This window comes from Carya illinoinensis, chromosome 5 (genome assembly GCF_018687715.1).
Source record: "Carya illinoinensis cultivar Pawnee chromosome 5, C.illinoinensisPawnee_v1, whole genome shotgun sequence".
NCBI lineage: Eukaryota > Viridiplantae > Streptophyta > Magnoliopsida > Fagales > Juglandaceae > Carya > Carya illinoinensis.
The window spans coordinates 2069185-2094543 of NC_056756.1; the positions used below are offsets into that span (position 1 = coordinate 2069185).

Genomic DNA, 25359 nt, shown 5'->3' on the forward strand with positions numbered 1-25359 from the left:
TTGTCACAGACAACCACATGATTAATGTGAGATTACTACTACTACTATTACTGTACGTAGCTGATGCTGCTACAACTGAATATATAGATTTCAGAGGTGGTACTCATGGTGAAGGTCATGCCTGGCCTGCACATAACTAGAGTGTTGATGATGGACTGTACTGATGCAACCAAATTGGAGATGCGAAGCAATAGCACAACCACTACAGACGGCCACCACATTGTGAGAGTAATACTACTGTAGCTGCTGCTGATGCTAGAATTCATGAGTAGCTAGCTAGGACGTTAATTCATGACATGTAGGTGGTGAATTAAGGTGCCCGGCCAGCACATAAATATTGTAGGGAAGAGATCGAAGGTTACTGTCTTGACCGGTAGGTTTAACTGTCGGTTGGGATTCGAAATTGGGCAAGCCGGTTGGAGGAGAAGCAGGATGACCGTTGGAGTCCAACTTAAATTTGTATAATTGATTAACAGGCACAATACATATACCTCTTCGGATTAGATTTCAGAAAACATTTCATTTGCATCCTTTGATCATCTAGACCTATTTGTCTTGAATAGGTTTTTGGGTCTCTGGCCTGGCACCCTGGTCTTGATCTTGCCTCTTTGTGAGTAATGATACACATACAACACTCTTCACAATACATGATATAAAATGAAGGCATTTTTATAAAGTAGTGTTAGTTTTATATGGTATTTTACAATAATACCTCTCATTTTAAAACATGATTGTGAAATATGTTGTAAAAAGTATTGTGTGTTTATCATTTTCCATGTAGATTACATATAATGGCGGCGTTTCTAGTTGTCAGTGTTAGGACCATATCCTGATACCTAGCTTTGAGTGTTGCTAGGGTGCCGCCCAGTAGTGACCATTGAGAGAACCCCTTAGGCAAAATTCAATCTTTTAATTTTTTTAATTATTTTTTTATATTTTTTAAATAATTTTTAAAAAAAATACTAATACACTAATAGTCAATTCCTTAATCAGTAAGTAAAAGAAAAAATAAAATAAAATTAATTAAATGCATGAGCCATCAAAATAAGAATGCAAACTATAGGGGCATGGTAGCATTATTCCCTGGCTTTACCATCCGGACACCTTGGTTCTCCACTCACACGATACAAATAAGCAAGCACTTTACTAGGCCTTTCCAAGCAAGCTTGATCCTAGAACAAAAAAATTAACGGTAGACTATGCTATTCACTTCGATTATTCAAAATATTTCTCTAGTCTAGAATAGGGATCTCCCAAATGTCTTTCCGCATTTCACAATCAATTAGATTGGGTAACGAGCAAAGAACCTATCGACCATGGCAAGGCTTTCCTTGTGCTTGTATTCTGGAGCAGTGTGACCTGCACCCTGTATACACACATGTAGTGGAAGATTGATTGATTGTAAATTTCTTCATAATCAAAACAACATACTAATAAATAAGGATGAGAATTAAAACATTCCCTTACCTTTAGAGTTACGTACGTCAACCTGTAGTGATCATTCATGAACTTTACTTGGTATCTGCAGAAGAGTAGAATTATGTGAGATATGACACTTGCTAATGTTAAAGAACCAAGGTGAATCCTAGAAGTACTCACCCTGCAATTTGACCCTCGACGAACCATGGACGCCATTGATCAAAAACAGGCACCCCAAGAGATTTTATCCACGCAAGTGTAGCAATGTAAGGAACAGAAATGTCATGATCGCCACTGCAAGGAAAAGAGCACTGTGAAAAGTCGGAATTTTTTTGGCACAGGCCACTTAAAAGAGTAATATATGTGATCAGTATCTTGGATCATGCTAGTATATTATATATATATATATACATATATATATAAATGAATCATATATATCAGAGTTCTGATATATATATATATATATAAATGCTATTATATATGTGATCAGTAGCCGATAACAAATTGTTACAAGGGGACAAGAACCTGTATATCAGAGCTCGGAGACCCGTTTCTGTGAGATTCTTCTGATATGCAACTGTACTTGTGACATCTTCTGTGTAAGTCGAAAAATTTCTGGGGCACCTTTTCCATGATTCGACGGTTCCCTGATAGTAAACATTAATTCATATTTATTAATAATTTATTCCATTAAAGTTGATCAAGCCACACTTACAATTGGCATACCTCTCGAACATGAAGAGCTTCTTGGACCCTTTCATCATTCAACCACTTATAAGCCAGCACGTACGTAAAGCCCTACAGAGAATAAATCAATCAGGTTCTTCAATTCTTCTACTTTTTATGGGGGGGTGCAAGTAAATGTGTAATATTGAATCAGAAAGCCAACATCCCAAGCAGCAATACGAGCAAAAATTGTTGTACATTTCAAAAGCAGATGATGTAGCAAATGTAGACAAACTCATTTAACTAGAGAGAGGCCAGTAGGTTTACCCGACACCGCAGTTCAGGAAGTTTAGATTGTGAGAGAAGGTAATTCATGGTTCTGTCTTCCTGAGCTCTCAAATCCCACTCTAGCTCCTTTGGTTTTCCAGATGAAAAAGCACATTGAGGTTCCAGAATTTGACACAGGTTTATTTGTATAAGACACTGCAAAATTCAATAGAATGCTAATTTGTAGTGCCCTGTAGATCTTAGACGTGACAACCATCAACAAAAACCAAAGGTAGTAAGGCCACTAACCTCGCTGATTGCTTGAAGAGCGGTAACACAAAGTGTGTTGTTAATATCTACATTTACATAATCCTCGGAACAGTATAATTTGGCATTCTGGAAAAGCACAAGCATTCGGAATCTCGAGTAAGAAGATTTTGATAAAAAAAAAAGAATAAAAATACTTGTTTGATGACAATACCAAAGAAAGCAAAACGCTAGAAACCTAACCAGCATTTGCAAGCCTAGCTAATAACTATATGTATGTTAAATCACCTCATAGAGTTCATCTGATATGAGGTTCACCCTGTGCACATATGGAATCCTAAAGTTCACATCAGTAAAAGAATCGGTCACTGGGTTTCCGAGCAAGTATCCCTGTTACAATTCAAAATGAATCAAATGCTTCTTCTGTGATATTGGCAATAACATAAAATGTGAAAATTTTGTATGATTAATTAGATCAAGTACTTGAAGTTCCATTTCTGGCCTGAGCCCTGCTTCCAAACCTATATCATATTATAACCAAAGTATAAGCTTATGACCAGAGATAACGAAAAAAGAGTTATTTTATTTTCAAGCCAGTGTGTAAAGCTCATCATTCACATCAGAGAACTTGTTTTAGCTAATACCTTCAAGTATGTTTTGAAGGAGGAGAGGAACAATGATGCCAGAATATGAATCACCACCAATGTAGAGTTGATTTCCAAGAAATTTTGGGTGCTGAAGTAACCACTGTCAACAATCACGTTCATTAAAAAAAATAATAATAATTAATTTTTAATTTAATTTACATATAGATCAGAATTTAAAAAAGTATAATATATTATTGTACCCTCACCTTCCTCAAAAAGGTGTAGGTCTGTGCTGCTGATTTAGTGTCCGAGGTGTAATAACCAGAGGAGGTTGTCGCATATGAAAATCCAGCTCCGACTGGTGCATCAATAAATATAATGTTGGCCACCTGCATTACTAATAAAATTAGTAAGAACTGCATTACTAATTCAGCAGAAACCGATTGGTCAATATGGAAATTAAGCACCTTGGTCCATGAGTATTTGTTCTGTAGGACAGTTGGCAATGTCCCATTGTAATTTGCATAATCGAAAGTTAATGGACCTGCACCAACATTCCGAATCGTTTACCACTGGTATATTCCCCCAGTGTTCAAATTATAGCAATAATGGGCTATGTACTTTAAATGGGCCCAATTATACTATTAGTTATGGGCCTAGCTCCCAATAGAGCGACCTTTCGATTCTGCCTCGCTGGTTTTGTTCAAACAGATCAAGCTTTGTTAACCGTTCTTACGGGCCCGGCTTCGTATAAATAAATTATAAAATAAAATAAAATAAAAAATATGACCTAATTAATATGCCAAGTCAGATCTATTTTAAATTTTTTAGAAAAAAAAAAAAAAAAGACAAGTTTATTGGAATTGCACAGTTAGAAATCATTTCAAAATTTTAAAACAATCTTTTATAATTTTCAACGTGGTCCCAGAGTTTCAACTTTCAAGAATGAGAGCGAAACATTGAGAACTCGATCATTATATATAGACACCCCTTTCTACTCTCTCTCCCCAGCGTTATAAGCCAAAATCTACTTTAAAAAAATCCCGTCCTATCTGCGAAGAGGGTCCTCCCTCCCTCCTCCCATCTATTTAGTTTAAAAATTGTACAATCCTTCTTTTTTAGTATTTATTTTTTATTTTCCATCTACAGTAAAGAGAAACGTTGATATATTACTTACTAGAGCCTAGAGACCTCCACGTGCCCCATTACAAGATTTTTTAACTGTCGATTTTATTCAAATAGGTAAAGAATTTTGCCGAAAGAAACAGCGCGTGAAACACGTGTGAATCAAAGCGAGCGTGACATCCACTCACCAACGCACTGAGAAGTTTCTGCTGCAGCCATGCACGATATTTTTGAAGCCAGCGATCTCGGATTCTTCAAATCCGACCTGTCGTCTCACTCCTAGCATGGCGCATGTCCCTTACGTGCCACCATAGTCCCAAACCGTCATCCGGCGATTCGAAGACTCTCCTATTTTCTTTTTGTCTATATTTTCGCTTCGCTAACTAAGGATCATGGGAAAGATGTAATGGAAGTCTCTTGCAGCCATCTAGACTAGCAAAATGTAACACAAATTATTTTACTGTGACTTTAAGCTGTAGTATTATAGTCCATTTATCGAATTATATTAAAATCGTTTTAAGCGACTTCCCCTTGTGGAATGAGTCGAGATTAAGTCTTTTGACTCTAAATCCTGTATTTTTTTATTTTTATTTCTTGTGTTGTATTTGCTAATTTGAGTTAAATGTTGAGGCCACTCACCTTGTTAATTATCATATCCTGTAATTATTTAATATATTTATAATATGCTTGCTTAGAAGAAGAAGAAGAAAAAGAAAAAAAAATTGAGAACGGACCGATTTCAAAAGCAAGTGCAGAGAAGCCAGAACAACCGGGGCCTCCAGTGAGCCAGAGGACAAGAGGATCTTCAACAGGGCTCCTCTCCGACTCGATGAAATAGTAGAATAGCTGCACCTCATCGGTTTCCCCAACTCCAATGTATCTATTACCAAAACACAAAGCCGTAATTGAAAAGGGAAAAAAGAAGAAAAAGAGATCAGTCGGGGAAGCAAATATACCGAAAAAAAAAATATGGTACCCGGTTTCAAGTGTGAAGGGTAGCTTGCCGGAAAATCCCGGAAGATATTCAACGAGCGATTGAGAGGCGGCAACGGCAGAGAAAACTGAGACTATGAGAAGTGCAGTGAAGCATAGATTCTGCATTAACCTACTACTTGATGAATTCAACAAAACCGCTCTCTTTGGGCACATCATGTTCATTCCCCACAACACCTGTTTTTTGTTTTGGCCAGGAGGTCTCGACTCTTTATCCGTAAGCCAAGAGCTCTATATGTTCTGTTCAGAACGTGCAAGCTATCTGTTCCCTAACCCAATGAATTCATGTGCAAGTACGGAAATAACCACGAATAAATAAGATATAAGTACGTAAATTAGGCACGTGTAATGACCCAAAGTTGCAAGAGAGTTAGTTGGCATTTTGGTGTATCTCATCTTCTTCAATTGTCCCATACCTCCTAGTACTTACTGAACTTTCAAGGAATAATGTACCGATTGAATATGGTTTTTTAGCTAGCTGCGGGTAATTCATCCAACTTTCTCTATCAACCAATAGCGTAGAAGAATGGAAGCTCTGAGACTCTGATTTTTATATTATTATTAAAAAATACAACACACACAAACAAACGTATATTAATATTCGTATTCATCCAAATAGGCAAGAAAATCCACACGAAAACAAGGATCATCTGTCTAGATTTGTAATTGGTATGGATCGTGCAATCTTCCAAATTATTACTCAGAATCATTTCCAGCAGCCAGTGCCGAAGCTGAAAGTCAAAGCTGAAAGATGATACCTAGATCCGAATCCAAATATGAAGGACCGACCGGTATAAAGTCAGCGGAGTTCACCTTATTTTGAATTACTGCTCGACGCTTGATGGAACTAACGGTAAGGAAAGGTTAGAGCCGTCAACCCCCTCCCCCACCCCCCCCCCCCCCCCCCCCAAAAAAAAGAGATGTTTATATCCATGCACACCCTTCAAAGCTTCATATTCATGAGATATATTGCATTGAATTGAAGCCATGTGAGTTTCTTTCATACCAAATTTTCCATTCTTGGATGATTTTTTAAATATATTGAGACAATTAAGGACGACATATATAAGTGATACGTGTCAGCAATTTTTGAGATGGATGATATTTTTGGTGCCACCAAAACTAGTTAAATTTACACTCTCAAAAAGTTGCTTAATTCATGTTTATCTTAGCTAGCATCTTTCACTAATCTCTTGTCACGCTTGAAATATCCACTTTCAAAACAAGTTGTTTAGATTAAAAGAGTATGATATATATTATAGGAAAATTCTTCTTATCATCCTCATACTTCACACACCACACTTATTTTATTTTTTTTTTTCATTTTTTCTATAATAAATATGTAGTGTGTGGATGATAAATAGAATAATTCAATTAGTTTAATAAGAATAAAATGAAATAAAAAATAAAAAATAATAAAAAATAATATTTTAATATATAAAGTGTGTGGTGTGGGATGATGTTTAGCATTCCTCTATATTATATAGAGAAATCTTTTAGTAGTAAAGAAATTTTATGAAAATAAAATCATAAATTAATGTGGCTTGAAGTGATATACGTTAGATTGTAAAATTAACTAGATATAATATATCATATAAAATTATGTCAGCTTATAAATTTATTTTTACGAAATCTCTTTATTATGAACTTCTGTTAGCATATATATATATATATAGAGAGAGAGAGAGAGAGAGAGAGATACGTGTACGTAGTAGCCCAATTGAATGTTTAAAAAACTTATGAATTTTGTTCCAAACTAGATGGCTTTGTCTTCATCTTAGGCTTCCACGTGACCTTGCAACACTGGCTCCTGGGTGAGTCTCTTCTTGAAATAGACCTAGACCACACCGTCTTCTGAGTTCGCGTTCAGGAACTGTCCTTGGAACTGATGAACTCTGAAAATGCCACTGTAATTGGCATAAGCCTAGTAACCATTCTAGAAATAGACTACACATCTTGTGTGGACTATTCTTCATACTTAGGAGTGGCACCAAAAAAATTCTTGAGAATCAGAATCCAACTGAAAACATCCAATCCATCTCCAAGAAGGTTTCCATCTTCCTAGGCCTAACCAAATACCAGCTAAAATATCCTTCAAATATGAACACCTCTCAGACTTTTCTTATACATGTGGTAGTCAAGGTTCTTATATTGTCTTCCTCAAGAGAAAATTCCGTTTCATTTTTTCTCCTTGATTATCTTTCTCGTACCAAACTTCATTTAGCAACTCTAGTTTCAGTCTGAAACTCCAGAGCTAGGTTAGGTTCTTTCGTGAAGGTGATGATCATATTAGAAATTAAAGGTTGTAACATAAATTTTTTATAATGAATTCCTTTGGATCGGCTGGTCATGGATTGGTTTTACTATTTGAAAAGTCTTACAAATAAATTTCAACATCGTTATCGAAATTTTTGTATTGACGCTTTATTAGATTTTGATAATCTTTGTTTTACTAGATTGATATTGTGATTAAGATTTTGTTATTTGGGGTCTAAATCGGGATTTTCAATCAAATGTTTGTCCACCATGCAGACATAATTAAGATTTAAACGATATATCCTCAGATAGGGGAAATGATGCATCCACCGAGCATGCAACTCGGTAAAAGCTTTTTTATTTTTACTTAATTGCTAAGAAAATGTTTTTAAATGAGTTTGTGAATTTTATTTTTTTTAATGTTTAAAGTGATTTAAAAATAGAAAAAAAATACACAAAATAAAAAAACGTATTTTGCACTTCTTGATAAAAATTCTCGAAATCATATCTCGGTGGCCATAGCAGTCCCCATTCGATACATTTGAGTTCGAAGTGAAAAGGTTATTCATTGGCAAAAGTAGTAGTACATAAATTACATGATAAAGCACCAAAACGTTACAAATACGAGAGGCTCCAAAGAAACAAGGAGCGAATGTTGGATGTTTTATTGATGAAGCTCCTCCAATATTCCGGAATTAGAGAGGATAATAATGAACCCACCGTTGAAACATTTCGTAACATTCTCTACGGTAGTACTCTGGAGCTGTATGACCAGCCCCCTACAACACAAAACACATGCACCAAAACATCTCACTTCTTAATTATAAATCAAATTAAAATTAAAATTCATAATTAAGAAGTATTGTTTTACTTACCTTTACGGTCGCATATATTAACCGATATCCATTTTCTGAATACTTTCTTGTGTACCTAATTTGAACAAGCAGAAACATAGCCAACAAATGAATCTTCGAAGTTGATGAAACATCATCATCATCATCATCATCATCATTATTATTATATAGAGTGCAACAGATCTACCCACCCTGCAATTTGACCATCAACAAACCAAGGTCGCCAGTCGTTGATGACTGTCAGGTTAAGAGACTTTATCCAATACTCTGTGCCCACAAAAGGAACAACCATGTCCCGATCCCCACTGCGTAAAATGAAAACTTGGGTTAACGAATCTTTTAGCTGGTTGCCTGAGAAATGATCTCTGTTTGTGTTCTCAACTAACAGTACAATTGCAAACTTGAGTAGAGAAGATTGAAAGCGATTACCTCTCTACCAGGACTTGTAATCGGTGCTTGCTGAGATATCGATGAACATCGACCACACTCAGGATATCTTTTGTGTATGACAAGCTCTTGTTGCACCTACTCCAATCCAAAATACTACCCTGGCATGTGATTTGGTGTCATCATAAATGGTGTCTCGGTAAAAATTATACCAACTGAAAATATTATCACCACCCAAGAATTTTTACAAACCTTTCGAACTTGCAGAGCATCTTGAACCCTTAAATCATTTGACCACATGTAGGATAATACATAATTAAAATTCTGCAGCAGGAAGTGAACAAGTTAACCAAGCTGTTTTTTGTGTTTAAAGAAGCGGGTAATATCGCTTTAAAAATTAAACATACAAGTGCATATCTCACTTAATTTGTGTGTTTGGAGAGTTTCTAGAATTAGAAATGGGAATGTTTACCCGACACCAATATTCAGGTATTCTTGGTGGCGAGAGAATGAAATCTGCAGGATCTTCTTCGAGAGATCTTCGGTCGAGTTCTGAAGAAAGTTTAGGGGATGCAAAAGCGCACTTTGGTTCCAATATATCATTACGAAACAGATCCTTGATGCACTGCAATTTCATGAATCACTCAGTCTCTATGGCACGAGGACTGGAAGAAATTGAGTGAAAAAACCTTAATGAACAATCCATCACACCTTTTCATAATATGCAAGAGCCATGACACATTCGGTATTGGATGGATCAACGTTCACATAATTCTCGTTGCAACTTGTTCTGAGTTGCTGGAAAGGTGTAAACCACAACAAAATTACTACCATATTTTATGGAACTGAGTATGGCTTTACTTAAGATAGGACTTTGTAAATAATGTGGCACAGGCTGAGGTAGGAAATTATATACCTCATAAAGTTCATCTGATATTAGTGCCATCCGGTGAGCAAATATTATTTTTGAGTTTTCATCTATAACCGAATCTGTTCGTGGGCTCCCAATTAGATACCCCTGAGTAATTTCAAAGAAGAATGTCAAAACCATAATGCAAAAGCAAACTGAAGCGCTAAAGTATAGCAACTCAATGTACTTTGAGGTTCATCTGTGGCTTGACATCAGCTGCAATACCTGTAAGTCCATGTACCAAGCTCAATTAGCCTGACTAAGATTAGGTCTAGATTTCAATGTAGATATTCAAGTCCACATAGATTCTAGTTGTCAAGAAAGTGTCTTACCTTCTAAGACTTTTTTTGTCACTAATGGAACAATTATGCCCGAATAAGAATCACCACCGATAAATAGTTGAACTGGGAGATATTGTGTGTGTTGATCCAACCACTGCAACATTGCTCAAAAACACGTGAATATTTTGTACAACTTTTCCATGACCTTATCTCTTAAGTAACATCTCTTCTGGACCATCATGGTTATCTACTTTTCAAAAATATCGGTCAAAAAAGTTTGAATTTTTGCTTCTTGGAACATTAGTTTTACACACCTTCCGGAGGAATTGATAGGACTGTTCTGCTGATTCTGAATCTGAGGTAGGCCAGCCTTTTGGAGTTGTTGAATAGGAGAAACCAGTGCCAACAGGTGCATCTAAAAATATGATGCTAGCTGTCTGGACGTTTATCACCACAGATTAATAACAATTGTCAAAAAAAAAAAAAAACACCAGAGGGGGAGGGAGGACAGATGGCTGCATTCTACAAGACTGTAATAGGTACCTTTGTCCATGCATACGGGTAATCTACCAATCTTGGTAAGCCCCCAGTGTAATTGTTGATATCAAATTCCAGAGGACCTGCACACAGATATTAGTTAGATTATGTTCTTTTTTCCTCTTTCTTATGGGAGAGGGCCGAGAGGCTACCATAAGAACAGCAGGGAAGCCAATCCTAGTATAAGCTTATGAAAGCTTCAACATATATAACTAGTTCTAATTATATTCCTCCTTCCAACCAAACATTTCTGGTCTAGAATTTTCTTTTCCAAAATCGGAATGCTCTTAATGTTGCAAGAACTCGACAAAGGTAAGAAATTAAGGCGCTTATTGAGTTTCATTAAGCTGAAAAGAGTTCTACATTTAAATCTGTATGGCCGCACCCTTTTTTGTTTTCAGTTTAAGAAAAGCAAAAACATTAATTGTAACTCTGGTAAAACAAGAACTTAGAAAGTATTGATCCTTGAAATCAAAGCAAATTCTGAGTCTTGCGTATAGTAAAGTGACTAAATGAGTACATATAGAAAAGAGAAGCACCAATTTCATAGATAAGTCCACAGAAAGAGGAACAGCCAGGGCCTCCTGTCAGCCAAAGAAAAAGAGGGTCTTCTTGTGGGTTTCCTTGGGACTCTATGAAATAGTAGAACAGCTCAGAATCTCCCACGCTTATGTATCTGAAACGAAAATCCATCACCAGATCCACCATGGAATCAGCATAGATGAACAGCCAGCAGTGCATATATATTAGACTAAAATTCATTACAAAAAAGACATAAAATGCTCACCCTGTCTCCAGTTTAAATGGAAGTTCACCATCATAGCCGGGCAGATACTTGACGATGGAGGAAGAGAAAGCCAGATTTGCTGAGAGGAGTAGTACAGTAAGCCAAGGCAAAAACATACATCTTGGGAGGTTAACAGAGATGCAGGGCTTTTTCAGTAGCTGCATTTGAGAAACCTCTTCTATCGCCATATCTAACCTTCCGAGGGCAGAACGTCACTACTGCCGGAAGAACACTTCTGTACGTAACAATGAAACTCTCGTGTGTTGGCCGGGCAATTTATAGTCAGAGAACTTTACACTTTAAAAAAGAAATATTCTTGGGACTTACGTTTTTACAAAATTTATACGAGGAGTTGTATCTAATATTACTAACCGGTAGACAACTATAGAGTAACAACGGCATGATTCAATTATTACTGTGGAAAGTGGAAACGCTCTTTCAAAACAAAAATTAAGAACTAGTTTTGCTTTTTTAATAATAATTTGGTAGTAAGGGGTGCTGACTAATAATTTTAAAAAAATATATTTAGTTTGTTTTAGTAGATAAGATGAATTGAGTTAAAATAAAAGTTAAAAAATTGAATAAAATATATTTTTTTAATATTATTTTTATTTTAAAATTAAAAATAAATAAATTATCTATTTTATTTTATTAAAAAATTATAATAATAAAATAATACAAGAACAGTTAAAATCTTACTAGATCGTAAAGTTAGGAAGGTGTTGCACGTGGATCACCAAAGCGATGGTACCGTATAAGAACAGTGCGGTAGATTTGCACGTGGATCAGGGGCGGAACTACATGTAAGTTAGGAGCGGCATATAATATAATTTCTTTTATATATAATTAAAATTATCTTTTTTAGATTATCAAAATTAAAAATGAAAAATTGTCCCTTCAATATTTAGGTTTCTAAAATTGTTACTGAAATTATCCTCTCTCCTTAAACTTATAAATCTTGATTGCTTATTCGAATAGAATATAAGTTTCTTGTAGATTATTTATTAATTTATATTAAAAAAATTATTAAAAATTTCATTTCAGAGATGACAATAGATTAATTTTATTTTATAAAAAATTATTGTCGAGCTTAATTTAAAAGAAAAATCTTAAGTTGATATTTTTTTTAATACAATTTTATGACATGATTATTATTTTTTATATAATTATATATAAAAAATAAATATTATTTATTCTCACACATATTATACATTTTGTCAATCGCCTCCCCCACATCAAATCCTAATCCTGCCCATGATGTGGATACCCTCATCCAATGTCTCGGATCGGTAAGATGCAATTATAGTGAAAGATTACGTTGCAGGAAAAATTCCATGTTTTTACTTTTTATCAAAGAAAAAAATTATAATTGGATTAAAAATAGATATAGAATTAATGTGCAGTATTAAATTCTTAGTCATGATTGGTCTTAGATTCCAATATTAAACTATATTTACATACTGCGTCTATATGTCTGTCATTTGCAGCGGCCGATGGCTTTTAGTTATGAGTCTGTGGGTTGGTTATGGTACGTGGGCCATGTCAAACCTGCTAGATTCCAGAGGCGGTTCCACTGCCAGGCTGCTGTCTACGATGATTGACACCGAACCGTCCCTGGATAACAAGCAGCCAATCATTGTTTCTTTGAACGAGTAATTCTACGTATAATAAATGTGAAGTGCTTAAACGGCTCTATAATTATTTTTAAAAGATTAAAATTTATTATTAAAAAATTAATTATTTTTATATAAATTTAATATTTAATTTAATTTTTTTAATTAATTATAGGATAGTTACATAATTTACAATTATAATTTTTTTTAAATAATTTTATATATAATTATAAAGTATATAAATTTTAAAAAGTAAAATTTATTATTAAAAAATTAAATTTATTATTATTTACTTTTTAAAATTGATTACGTAACAGTCATACAATTCAAAATTATAAATATATTTTCTCTAAAAATTTTGCCTTTAGCTTTGGATGACTTTAAAATTCAATCCATTTTAAAACGTACATGATATATAGTGCTTCGGCTTCTCGCTTTGGTTATCTCATGTGATGGGTAAGTAATAGAAAGAATAGTCAAATAATAGTAAATAATTTATAAATTATTTAAAAACAGTTTTGCTTATAAAGAATCCTCGATTTCTATATCAGTCAGTTGAGCCCAATCACATCCTCAGACCTCGTTGTTGTCTTTGCAGTTTGCACACCACGTTAACATTTGGGTCCAAACTGAGCTCCCTCCCTTCTCTCAAGTTTGTTTCTTGAGAAAAGCTCTCAGTCAGATGGGTTTAAAACCCATTTTCGCACCAGTCAATGGAATCACGACACGTAAGCATCTCAAACACATTTCTTTTACACCCGACAACACCCAACCTGCACTCATGTATTTCCTCTCCCCCTTCCATTCTCTCCCTCTCCCTTATTGCACCAAACTTGCACTCTCATCTATTTCATTTCCTTTCATTCTCTTACTTTCTCCCTTCCGTTCTCTCCCTCTCCCTTCCTCTCCTCGATGAAAGCCCCACTAGATGCGACGCCAGCAGAAGCCCCACCTGCACTCGTCTTCAAAGCCTTCGAAAGTTCAATTGAGTTGGACTTGGTCACAGAGATTGTTTTTTCCATCTCCAAGACGTTTACTTTGACCATCTCCAAAACAATTGTTTTGACCTGGAGGATGTCATTATTGGTTTTATAATTTGTTGGCCGAGTTATAGAATGCAATTTGAAGAGAATTAGATACAGGCAGTGATGTTCATGTTGCCCATGGTGGTTCCCATGTTTTTTGGATAACTTCATCATCTTTGTCTCTCTGTGAATTATCTTTGCAATTGGCACGAATTGCAGATCCCTTGTTTACATTAGCAAAAGATCACCAATGGAAAAGAACAATGAAGGAAATCCTACAAAAAATGGGTTTCAAAAAAAATTTTTTACGTTCTGTCGGCTTTGAAGACGAGTGTAGGTGGGGCTCTTCGGCATCCCATCCAATGGAGCTTTCGTCGGGGAGAGGAAGGGAGAGGGAGAGAACGGAAGGGATTGGGGATTTTTCGTTAGAGGGGACCTGGAGAGAAGATGAGTGCAGGTTTGGTGTTGCCGAGTGCAGGAGAAATGTGTTTGAGATGCTTACATGTCGCGTCTCCATTGGCTGGTGCGAAAATGGGTTTTAAACCCATTCAAGCTTTTCTCTTGTTTCTTTTCTCAAGAAGTCTTCTTTTTTAATCGTTGGTATATGTAGCTCTCAGAGAACATCAAATGTTTAGTAAATATGATTGGCATAATATATGAATTTTATAATATTCAATTGTTTTTGTTAAAAAAATATAGATTTTAAAGTTCGATACTTTGTCTGAATAAAGATTTTTTTCACTTACTTTGTCTGTCCCTTAATTTCGGATAATGTTTAAGACCAATAATTGTGAAATCGTGACCTTATCTCTCTCTCTCTCTCTCTCTCTCTCTCTCTCTCTCTCTCAATCTAAGCTAAAAAATGATAAGGTATCCTAACCCAATAATTTATTAATGGAAGTCATTTATTAAATAATTAAGCAATGTGTTAAAATGATGTATAGCTTAAGTTCTTATAATTTCATTTATTTTGTTTTTACGATTTTACTTTTAGATTTAATTAATTAATTGCTTTTGACGGATACATATTAGACATTTTTTATGATCGATTTTCTTATTAATCCTTTTACTTACGTACACATTTCACACGGAAAATACTAACACGTGCTGTCCTCGTATCACTGTCGTTAGCGCACGTGTGGCCTCTACTACTCTATTTGGTACGTTTTTTGGTAAACTTCTTCGATCTCTCTATATATATATATGCCGGGTTAAGAGAATATATAGAGGAATGTGAGTCTCTCGAGCAACGTACCAGTCTAGCAGCACGATAAAGTACAACTTACCTCATTAATTTCATCTTTATCGATCAATTATCAACCATAGTATCATAATTTGCCAATTGGATTGTATTAAAGTCACCAAACAATGCGCGACGCTCCTTCCTTGGTTTAATCAAGATTGGTGGAATGGGTGCCGTTCAATTTTATTTTTTTTTTTTATAAATTTTCTTTTAAAATAATATGTATAGAAAATCTCTATACATGACTACACTACCATTTTACTTTTATCCAATTATGTATGTAAGATGTAATATATTTTTTACCATTAGATAATTACTTATCATTTAATAATAATAAATGTGACAGATCTACATATCTTACACATCCTATATTAATTATAATGCATGGGTTGTGTCTAGGAACTTACCCCTCCTTTTTATAGTTATATATTATCCTTATAATATAAGGATAACATATTAACGAAAACAAAACATCCTTAAGGAACTACAGAGGTATATTCTTACAAGCTGGTATCAAATTTACATGGTTTCTCCAAGCGTGGCCGGAAGCACTTTCATATGGAGGAAAAAACAACGAAATGGTCGGCATCCAGTCATTAAATCAGCTAGCAAGACAATAAACTCTTCCGCCCACACCGGCTTGCCTGTTTATGCATTTCTTGATGCTGGCTGCATGCACTAGCTACCACTTACGGCCCATGCATCGGCACATTTGGACACAGAGAACGCATAAAAGAATCATGAATTGATCTGAAGCCATGCATAAATATGTTAATGCATTTCATGACATTTGTAGTTGGAACAGGCTAGCTAGGGAACTAATTAAAAAGCGATTAAGTAGAAACACATTTGATTCAATCTCTGTCTCTCACATTTTATCCCTTTCCATCATGAGTGAGTATAAATAGTATATATCTAATTAATCCACACTAGCGATACACACTAATATTCCTGTTAACAGCATAACTTCTACTTCTTGGGTACAAGTCCGCCTTAATGATAACACCATCTTCATCAAAACAACAAGGCCGGTCCTCATCAATTCTCCCAATCTTTCCCAACCCAACACTGTAACTCCTGATCCCCATTCCATTTTCAGTACCGGCACCCATATTGGACATTCTGATCTCGTGTTGCCTCTGCATATCAAAGCTCATCACCTTTTTTTCCAAACTTTTCTTTGAAACCGTTCTCGAAATCTGCCCTACATCCTCATCATCGCTACCCTTCGACGAATTGACACTAAAGCTCTTAGGCAGGTGTGTAACGTTCACGGCATGGTAGCCAACAGCACCACCATATCCCACCCTTCCAGCACATTCGTCCATGCTTTTCACGTAAAACTCCGCGGCCTTTTTTAGTATCCTAACGGGTGATAATATAAAGTGCATCAACTTGCCGTGCCTCTTTGCTTTGCCCCTCCCCATGGTTATGCCTCTGGTCTATTGCGCCTTGCTTAAACAGAAGTGGTGATACGAAAATGGGCTAATTGATTAGTTAAGAAGAAGAAATTAGAAAGTTGAAGTTGTGTGAGCTGACGCGGAGAAGAGAGCGATATATATATAGGGGTAAAGTTTTGGGTTTATACTAATTTTTTACCCTTTTTATATATGGAATATGCATCTTCACGACGGCAATGAGGGAGATCGAGATGAATGTTAATATGGCCGCGTGGAAATTTTCAAACCCGCAGAAAGAGACATAAGAAAGCTTCAAATGCAAAACCAACAGGCAACAAGGCCAAAGAACAAGCCAAAATTGAAAACGATGTGATGAAAAAAAATTAAATAAGACGTGAGGAAGCAGAGTGAAGCTATCCCAAGACCCCTTGAAGTGTCGTTCCATTCCCAATCTGCCGTTTTCAAAGGCTGGAAAGTGGGCCGGGTCATGTTATCGGAAGTTGACTAATTTTAAAATGAGGTTCTGTAGTAAATATTAACGTGTGCGTGTACTGTGTAAGCATTAAATTATATGACCACGCGGTAACGAGACATAATCCAAATGGATTTGGTCCTTTATCTTTTTTCTTTTAAATCTAGTAATGCAATTTTTAATATAGGCCTTGCCATACAAATTTGAATTTTAACAAGTCGCTTAGAGTTTCATGGACTTCCTCCTCCATAAAATATTGAAATAAAGAAAGAAGAGTGAATGCATGCAGCTGGAGGAACCTACAAAAATCAAATTGACAGGAATCAATGTGTTCGAGTAAGGGTGAAAACGGTTCTATCCGGTTCAATTCGGTCCATCATTTTTTCTGGACAGGACTGAACATCTAATGGGTCTGTTCGGTCTAATTTATATTCGTTCCGGTCCCGTTCTGTTGGTCTATTCGATCCAATCCAATTATTTTTTTTATTCTTTTTATTTTCAAATAAATCAATTAAAAATTTTATTTAAATTACTAAATTAAAATTAAGCAAATTGTTAATGTAGATTATGTAACTAACTCATTAAAAAAAATCCATATGATCAATGATACATATTATAAATTATAATATATATATATATATACTATATACATATATATATAATGGGGAATTGGTCTTAGGTTAGTTAATTTATAATTTACCAATTACTTTATATTTACTTACAACTTAGGTATTTTACAAAAAATTTATCTAATAACTTTAATTAGATATAAATGTAGATATTAGTAATTAGTTAGTGGTGAATTGGTTATAAGTTAATTGATAATATACACTACTTAATTAATAGAATATTATTTTCTAATTACATATTTAAAATTTTATATTATAAATAAGAATAGTTTAGATGAAAATTACATAATTAATTATATAATCATTATATAAAACAATATATATAAAAAATCAAAAATATTTTTTTTTTTTTAATTTAGTGGGTCTAGTCCAATTTAGTTTTAGGAATCGTGGACTGTAGACCAGACCGAACCAGTTCAGTCTCAGAAATCATGAATCGAAACTAAACCTCATATTTCTCAGTCTGATCTGAACCGGATCGAACTGATCAGTCAGATCTATTTTTTCAATCCAGACCGACCGTTTTACAGCCATATGTTCGAGTATGCGCGTTATGGTACGTACCGGTCGTAGTGTTTGGTAGTTGGTACTTTTGTATCATGCAAATTTATTTATTATTTTCCACAGCACTTATAAGCTAGCTAACTTGTACGGTACGTATAGATTAGCTTGTTTTTTCTTTCCTTTCCTCTAAAAAACAACCGCCCTCACCAGGAATTACATGCATGATCAATCGTCTTGACGGGATTACATGTCAACCCTCTGTTGGCCTCGCCTCAAACAAGTGTAAAGGTCATCCAAGTTTTTAATTTGCTTCTAATGTACATATAAAAATTGATTAGATTATGAGTATTATTATATATACACTATATTATTATTTTATTTTCGTCGCATTATATAATATGTAACATATTTATTATTATTTAATAATAAAGAATCATCTATATTTTACATTATAATGCGATGAAAGTGTGATGATATTGTTGTATACAAAATTTTCCTTTAGTCTATTTCATGAGTTGGATCTTTGCTGATATATATTTTCTTGGCAATCAAAACACGGCTTAATCATCAACTGAATTGAGCTTTTATTATTTTTGTTAGGATTTCAAGATCTTTTATTGTATATATATAAAATCAGGTAATTTATACGTTTTCATTTATTTTAATGATTATAATTATCATGGTATTGCTTATTATTCAATGATTTAATTCAAATATTTATAGTTAGATGTTGAATACGTCTTTACGGCATGGTTGCCTATATTATTAATTATATTTGTATATATCCCCAACCTGGACTCAACTACCTACCCGATCAATATGCCACGTACGTACGGTTGGAGAAGTCATCATTTTCTCATTGAATTAATTGTGTAGCAAAGGAACAAAGGCGTTTACTCAGATTATATATTCATCGAGGAGTACTAACAATTAGTTCAGAATATATAATAGATGCAGGAAGCTGGAAAATCATGATCAATGGAATTAGCATATAGCGACATTACTACTACGTACGTCAGATCGATCAAGAAGATACGTAAAAATAAAGAGGGAGGAATAATTAAGTTCACGGAAAATTCTTTAGGAAAAGTTCAACAAATATTTTTTCTCCCGATTATATTCATATATATATATATATATATATATATATATATATATATATATATATATATATATATATATATATATATATATGTGCAGGTATATTATTGCATGATCTTTCAGGTTATAATCATCACGTATATTTTTAGAATAACTAATGCATCGGAATCATTACAAATATAAAGAGATTACATAAAAATAAATTTATAAATTGATATAAATTTATGTAATTTATTTGATTTATTTTATCATACAAATAATTTTATAATTTGATATAATATTACGTCAAGATACGTTAATTTATAAATTTATTTTAATATAATCTTTTTATTACTAAACTATTTCAAATGACTAATTACATGTGATCGCCACCTAAGTGATCACATCAATAAAAACTACACTACGTAGGAGTCAGAGGTATTTTCGTAAAGTACTTCAGCCCTTCTCCCTTTCCGACCCAAAATATTGAGAAAAAAAAATGGAGAGAGGAAAACCGAATCCTTTCGTTGAATAAGACACGTAATTGATGGTTTCGTAACATTGAGATGCAACAGTTCCCTTTACCCGATCAATTGCATGCAAGACACGGAAATTTTCTGAACACATTTAATTAATTAGGATTCTCAAAAATAATGTGCATCTCATCCATATATGCATTAAAAAATTAACCCCCCCATCATGCATATATGCTACAATAAATAAACAATTCTTGAAATTGATTTGCCGTTCAAAAAATATTAATTCTCCTATTTATCCCTGAAAAAAGAATAGTCCACTCTTCCGATCGAGCTCGTTTCTAATTTGGCCATTCGCATTTCAAACGTTTGAAAACTGAAAATTCCAACAAATTAAGGGATTCATGCGTATTGTTTAACGATGTTTAAAAAGCATCTATCTCCGACGTTGTAATATTATTGTCTCTTGATTTAAAATAGTTTAAAATGAATACAATTTCTCTAAGTACTATTTTATCCAATCTTCTTATGATTTAAATATTAGAGAGGATCGACTACGTACTGATCATATATATATATATATATATTTGAATTCTTCCACTCAATTAATTCAGTTCTTAAAATTGGAAAATATCACGTACCCTTAATTTGTTGAAGACTTTTTAACGTTCACGTGGTCTAAAATGTCTATTTTGACTAATATAAATAGACTTTATATAATCATAAACAATCTGTGGACAAAAAGATCATATATATATATATATACAAAATCACAAAAAAAAAATGGAAAATGTAAAGGAAGATTGCTAAATTTTCGAAAGTACTGCATTTTATTTATTTGCTTAGGAAAAAGAAAAAAGAAATTAATTTAGTTAGTGAAAGATCCTGCAGCCTGCCATTGACCCAACTAGCAACAACGTCGACGTAGTACTTGAGGCCGCCAGATAGAAGAGAAAACAAAAGGAAAGTTTGAAATTTAGGTATGATCAAAACCAACAACGACAGCAATATATATATTGATCAGATCAGTGTTATGCATGAATGATTTAGATTATAAATGTACATATGTTTGAAATTAAATTAATGTCGTGTATATATACACGGATATCCTAAGTCAATGAGACTCGGTTCGATTCCAATGAGCATATTAATCGTGTTCACACTTCCATCGTACGTACCCAATTCCAGCGCCTTACCTGTGGCTATCGATCGAGCAAAGAGCCAAAGACTAGAGGCCACTATGCAATCATGTACAGTACTACTTGATTTTCAAATTAGAAGCCTCCAGGCTCCAGACTGCAATTAATAATAAATGTGAAACCGTTTTAGCTCCCAACCATTTTTCCTCCTTTCCAAACAGTAATTTTCCACCGCTATACACATATGTCAAATTATAACAAAGTCTATCAAAACAAAGACATATTACGTACGAGAGTACTGATGAATCTCGTGCATCGACGGTCTTGATTATTAAACTATAAACGTCTCTTTTTTAGTGGCTGTTTTAGATTGGAAATTTAGTTTGGGTCCCATTTAGCCAACCACGAGTACTTTAGGGCTCCTATCGTGTCTCCATTTACTGGTCGATCGGTTGCAGCTCATCGCAACCGACCATAGCCATGGCCAACAACCCATACATAATTCATGCATCAACGTGGACGGCTCAGATGCAACGAGGATACTTAACTCCACTACTAAATTATAATAAATAAATATCTCAAATAAATGAAGAATTAATTATTATTATTATTTTTTATTTATCAGACCTGCCATTCTCTCGGGAAAACATGGAGATCAAAAGTCAGTTCAGTTGGTGGGGGGATTAGCATGTTTCAGCCCTCAATTGGAGGATAATAAATTACAAAGAAAGAGAAAACAAATCTCTATTATCATCGGTTAAATAAAATATTTGGATTTTGATGAACAAAAATTCCAGTGACCAAGTCGAATTTCTTTTAAAACTTCGATCTACCGAAGAAACACACAAAACAAAACAAAAATGGACAACAGAGTTAGAAATATCCTTGTTTCTTATACATAAGCCAGTCCGAGACGGTTCCGATACGATTTCAAATCCTTCTTTTGTTAAGTTGTTGGTCTTCCGAAGGCTTCGAAACCTTAAAACGAACATAAACACAGAATCGGTAGGCACAACAAACAACAACAGAACCCACAAAACAAAGAAAACCCACCTGAAAACATAGAACAAGATAGAGAGGCAGATAAATCTGTCTGTTTGTCTATCCTATCCCATCTTTAAACTATAAAACAAAACAAACATGATCATGGGGTTGTTTACTTATGATGATCATGATCAGGAAATACTACGCTTGCCGGGGTGGTCGGCGACCTTGAGGGTCTTGTCGATGAGCTTGCGGGCCTTCCTGCTGCGGATCTCGACCCTGACGCTGGAACTCTTGTCCATCTTCAAGTACGGCTTCTTTTTAGATTTCTTCAGCCCCCGCACCTTCGACTTTATCGACTCCACCAGGTTCTCCAACTGGTTCGTCATCATCATTATCTTAGAGAGGAACAAATGGTAAGGGATTCGAGTGAATTATCACGTTCCCCGCAACACCTACGTCCGTGCAGATTTCCTGCAATTTAGAGCGATTTTTTTTTTTTTTTTTTTCTTTTTTTGGGGAAGCTGGGCTTGGATTGGCTGGCAGTGGGAATAGCCAACAGGAGTAGCAGCGATCGCTTTGCTTCGTGGGTGTTTCGTTCTTTGGAGTTCAGTTGTCCAGCGGTAGTCCCAGGTTTTAATGCATCGTGTTATCAACAAAGGGCTTTGATTTATAGATAATCTCGACCTTGCCATCCTCCGTTCATTTCTGACTTTCTATTATTTTGTGCTTTTTATTAAGAAAAAGAAAAATGATGGTTTGTTCTCAAGTTTAAATTTTATTTTTCAAAATGTTTAAAGAAGTTAATATAATGGCTTTTTGTATTTTTTTAATATTTAAATAATAATTTTTTAAAAAAATAAAATATCTAGCGATCACGTCCAACGTAAAATATTATAGCATGGTCCTTTTATTAATTGTAATTTTTCTAACAAAAAATCGTGTATGCTTAAAATATTGTCCTTATTGTAGTAATAAAATAAATGTGAAATTCTAAACAATAACTCACACTTTTTTATACTATTTAAAAATGTAATTTTACTCTGTTACTTTCTTTTATTGAACACTCAAAAAATATTAATATATTGAATGCAAGACTGCCTCGAAAGAAAGAGATGATCTTATGATTATTGATATCAATTTATATTTATTGAGTGACAGTTATTTTATCAGTATTTTATTTTTAAATTTAAATTTTAAATTTTAAAATTTTTACCATTTGTATACACAACATGAATGGTTATGTAAGTAAAAATATAAATATAAATAACATTTTTCAAAAAAAAAATCAAAAGGATAAGGGACTCAACAAATAACAAAATTTTAGAGAAACCACGTAATTGGAGAGCATGCCTTAACCGTATTTCCTTTTATGTTGCTAAAAAAAAATAAAAATTATGCTACCATCGAGGGTAAATGAAGTCATTCAGACTTTATAAAATGTACTGTCATAAATGTCCTCCATGAATTAATTGTTGGCTGCATAAAAAAAGGTACAGTACATGGAAGTTGGAAATATTTATTACTTATTTAATTATTTTTTGCTCTTATTTTTGGTCCCTTTTGCGATACCGTTAATGTTATTTTGACTAAATGCAATCTAAATGGAATCGATATATAAAATGGCATGGATACACTACACGTCATCTCTTCGATCCTAATAGGAAGGCTGCTAGAACTGGCAATAAGGATGACTTCTTTTTCTCTCTCTCTCTCTCCTCCGCCAATTCCGGATGTTTGATATTTTCACAAATATATATATATATATATATATATATATATATATATACATGAGAAATGCTAATTGTACTTTAAAAAAATTATAAAATATCAAACAATAAATGCACTCATAGCACTACTATATAAATATATATATAGGGTTAAATATATTTGATCCTCTTCAACTATCACTCAATTTATAATATGTCTTTAAAATTATTAATTACATCAAAGTGCCCATCTTATTTTTAAAATGTCTCAATCCCTTCCTTTCGTCTATAATAAGTGTTAAATCGAACGAAAATCGTACCACAGTAAGGACTCGACTTGAAGGTAGAACTGACATTTTCATTTAATTTAATGTTTATTGTAGACAGAATGAGAGAATTATGACATTTTAAAAATAAGAAGAAACATTTTGATGCAATTAATAATTTTAAAGACACGTTATAAATTAAGTGATAGTTGATGAGGTAAAGTATATTTAACTTATATATATATATATATATATAATACGCACACAATTAATGCACTTTTAAATAGTCCTCATGGCACTCGTTAACATGACCCATAAATTTACATTTAAAAAAGAATCATAGCTCCAAAGAATTATTATTTTTTTTTTTCCTTCCACAAGAATGGATTTGTATATAACATCTGAACAAGTGAGCCACAATAATTTATACTTCCCAAACAACACACGTGCAAATACATTATACAACCGACATTAAGGTGATTCGTGTTAGTCAAATAGCATCATTAAAATAAAGCAAAATTACGTATGGCAAAATAAAATAAAAGATGTGAATAGAACTCCATGCTCATTCTCTCTTCATTAAAGAAAACGGAAATCATTCTCCAAATTCCGACCGTTAAAAGATAATAGAAAGTAGGTTTTGTGGTATAATTTTAACAGATATTAAAAGATAGATGGGTGGTGTAATTATGAATTTTTTACGGTTTAAAACATTAATCTGTCAATTTTGATAATTAAGTTATACTATATACTACACTTTTATTATTGTATTTTAATCACACTGCAGTGATGTGATATTAAATTGGTATATATGAAAAATGAAAAGTCTTCGTTTTCCTGGTATCGATTTTTTTTAAGAGAAGAAAGAAAAAAAAGATGGGGGGAAAGAATGAGAAAAGACATACACCGGTAGAGCACGTTTCCTTGTTGCCTCAAAAAGTCTTGTCTTTCGAATGGACCTCCACCAGTAAAGCTCTTTGTTTTTTTTCTTTTTTTTTTTTTTTAATTCATTTGAAAAATCGAAAGTCCCGCTTATTAAAGCCAGTCTCATCTGAGTATGATGATCCATAATGAAGACGCAACTCTCCAGAAAAGACTGCAAACAGGGTGGAATTCAATCTGTAAGTTTGAACCAATGGAATATAAATCAGGTAAGGTGGGTAGGACCAGCAGCTTCCAAACCACAATTTCTATTCTACATTAATAGTGATGAGATGTACTTGTCTCGTAGAATTCTTAGTATTGAATTTTAGGTATTATTTAGCCATTAAGATTTTTTTTCTCAAATATAAAATTTTTATATTATTATTATAATTTTTTCAAATTCTTATATAAAATATAATAAATAATTTAACTTTTTCTTAATTTTTTTAAATTTTAAAATAATAATAATATTAAAATATAATTTAATTTTAAAACTCAAAATTCTCAACAACAAGCAGAACCAGCGTCTAAGTCCCAATTCTTGCGGATTCCTTCAAAC

The 25359-nt window shown here is 33.7% G+C and overlaps 2 protein-coding genes across 2 annotated transcripts; both read right to left on the reverse strand.

The window, feature by feature from the left end:
- Nucleotides 1–1045: 1045 nt before the first annotated feature.
- On the reverse strand, nt 1046–11634 carry LOC122309325. Its single transcript, XM_043122778.1, has 28 exons — nt 11337–11634; nt 11089–11225; nt 10556–10632; nt 10327–10449; nt 10064–10166; nt 9919–9956; nt 9738–9839; nt 9533–9619; nt 9294–9446; nt 9074–9145; nt 8864–8982; nt 8626–8739; nt 8456–8510; nt 8301–8359; nt 7168–7231; nt 5308–5555; nt 5066–5211; nt 3473–3750; nt 3264–3366; nt 3103–3140; nt 2908–3009; nt 2662–2748; nt 2413–2568; nt 2146–2217; nt 1945–2066; nt 1600–1713; nt 1468–1522; nt 1046–1366 (listed from the first exon to the last, which is right to left on the reverse strand). The coding sequence occupies exons 1-28, from the start codon at nt 11522–11524 to the stop codon at nt 1283–1285; spliced, it is 3096 nt and encodes a 1031-aa protein (XP_042978712.1). The 5' UTR covers nt 11525–11634; the 3' UTR covers nt 1046–1282.
- Nucleotides 11635–21790: 10156 nt separating this feature from the next.
- LOC122309105 lies at nt 21791–22518 on the reverse strand. The gene has a single exon (XM_043122474.1). The coding sequence runs from the start codon at nt 22294–22296 to the stop codon at nt 22093–22095; it is 204 nt and encodes a 67-aa protein (XP_042978408.1). The 5' UTR covers nt 22297–22518; the 3' UTR covers nt 21791–22092.
- Between the last annotated feature and the right edge of the window lie 2841 nt (nt 22519–25359).

Coding starts and splice junctions, on each gene's coding strand:
- LOC122309325 (XM_043122778.1), bottom strand. CDS start 11,524: ATGGCGATAGAAGAGGTTTCTCAAATGCAGCTACTGAAAAAGCCCTGC. Junction 2,749..2,907: donor TATCAGATGAACTCTATGAG/GTGATTTAACAT, acceptor GTGCTTTTCCAG/AATGCCAAATTATACTGTTC. Junction 2,067..2,145: donor AAGCTCTTCATGTTCGAGAG/GTATGCCAATTG, acceptor GTTTACTATCAG/GGAACCGTCGAATCATGGAA.
- LOC122309105 (XM_043122474.1), bottom strand. CDS start 22,296: ATGATGATGACGAACCAGTTGGAGAACCTGGTGGAGTCGATAAAGTCG.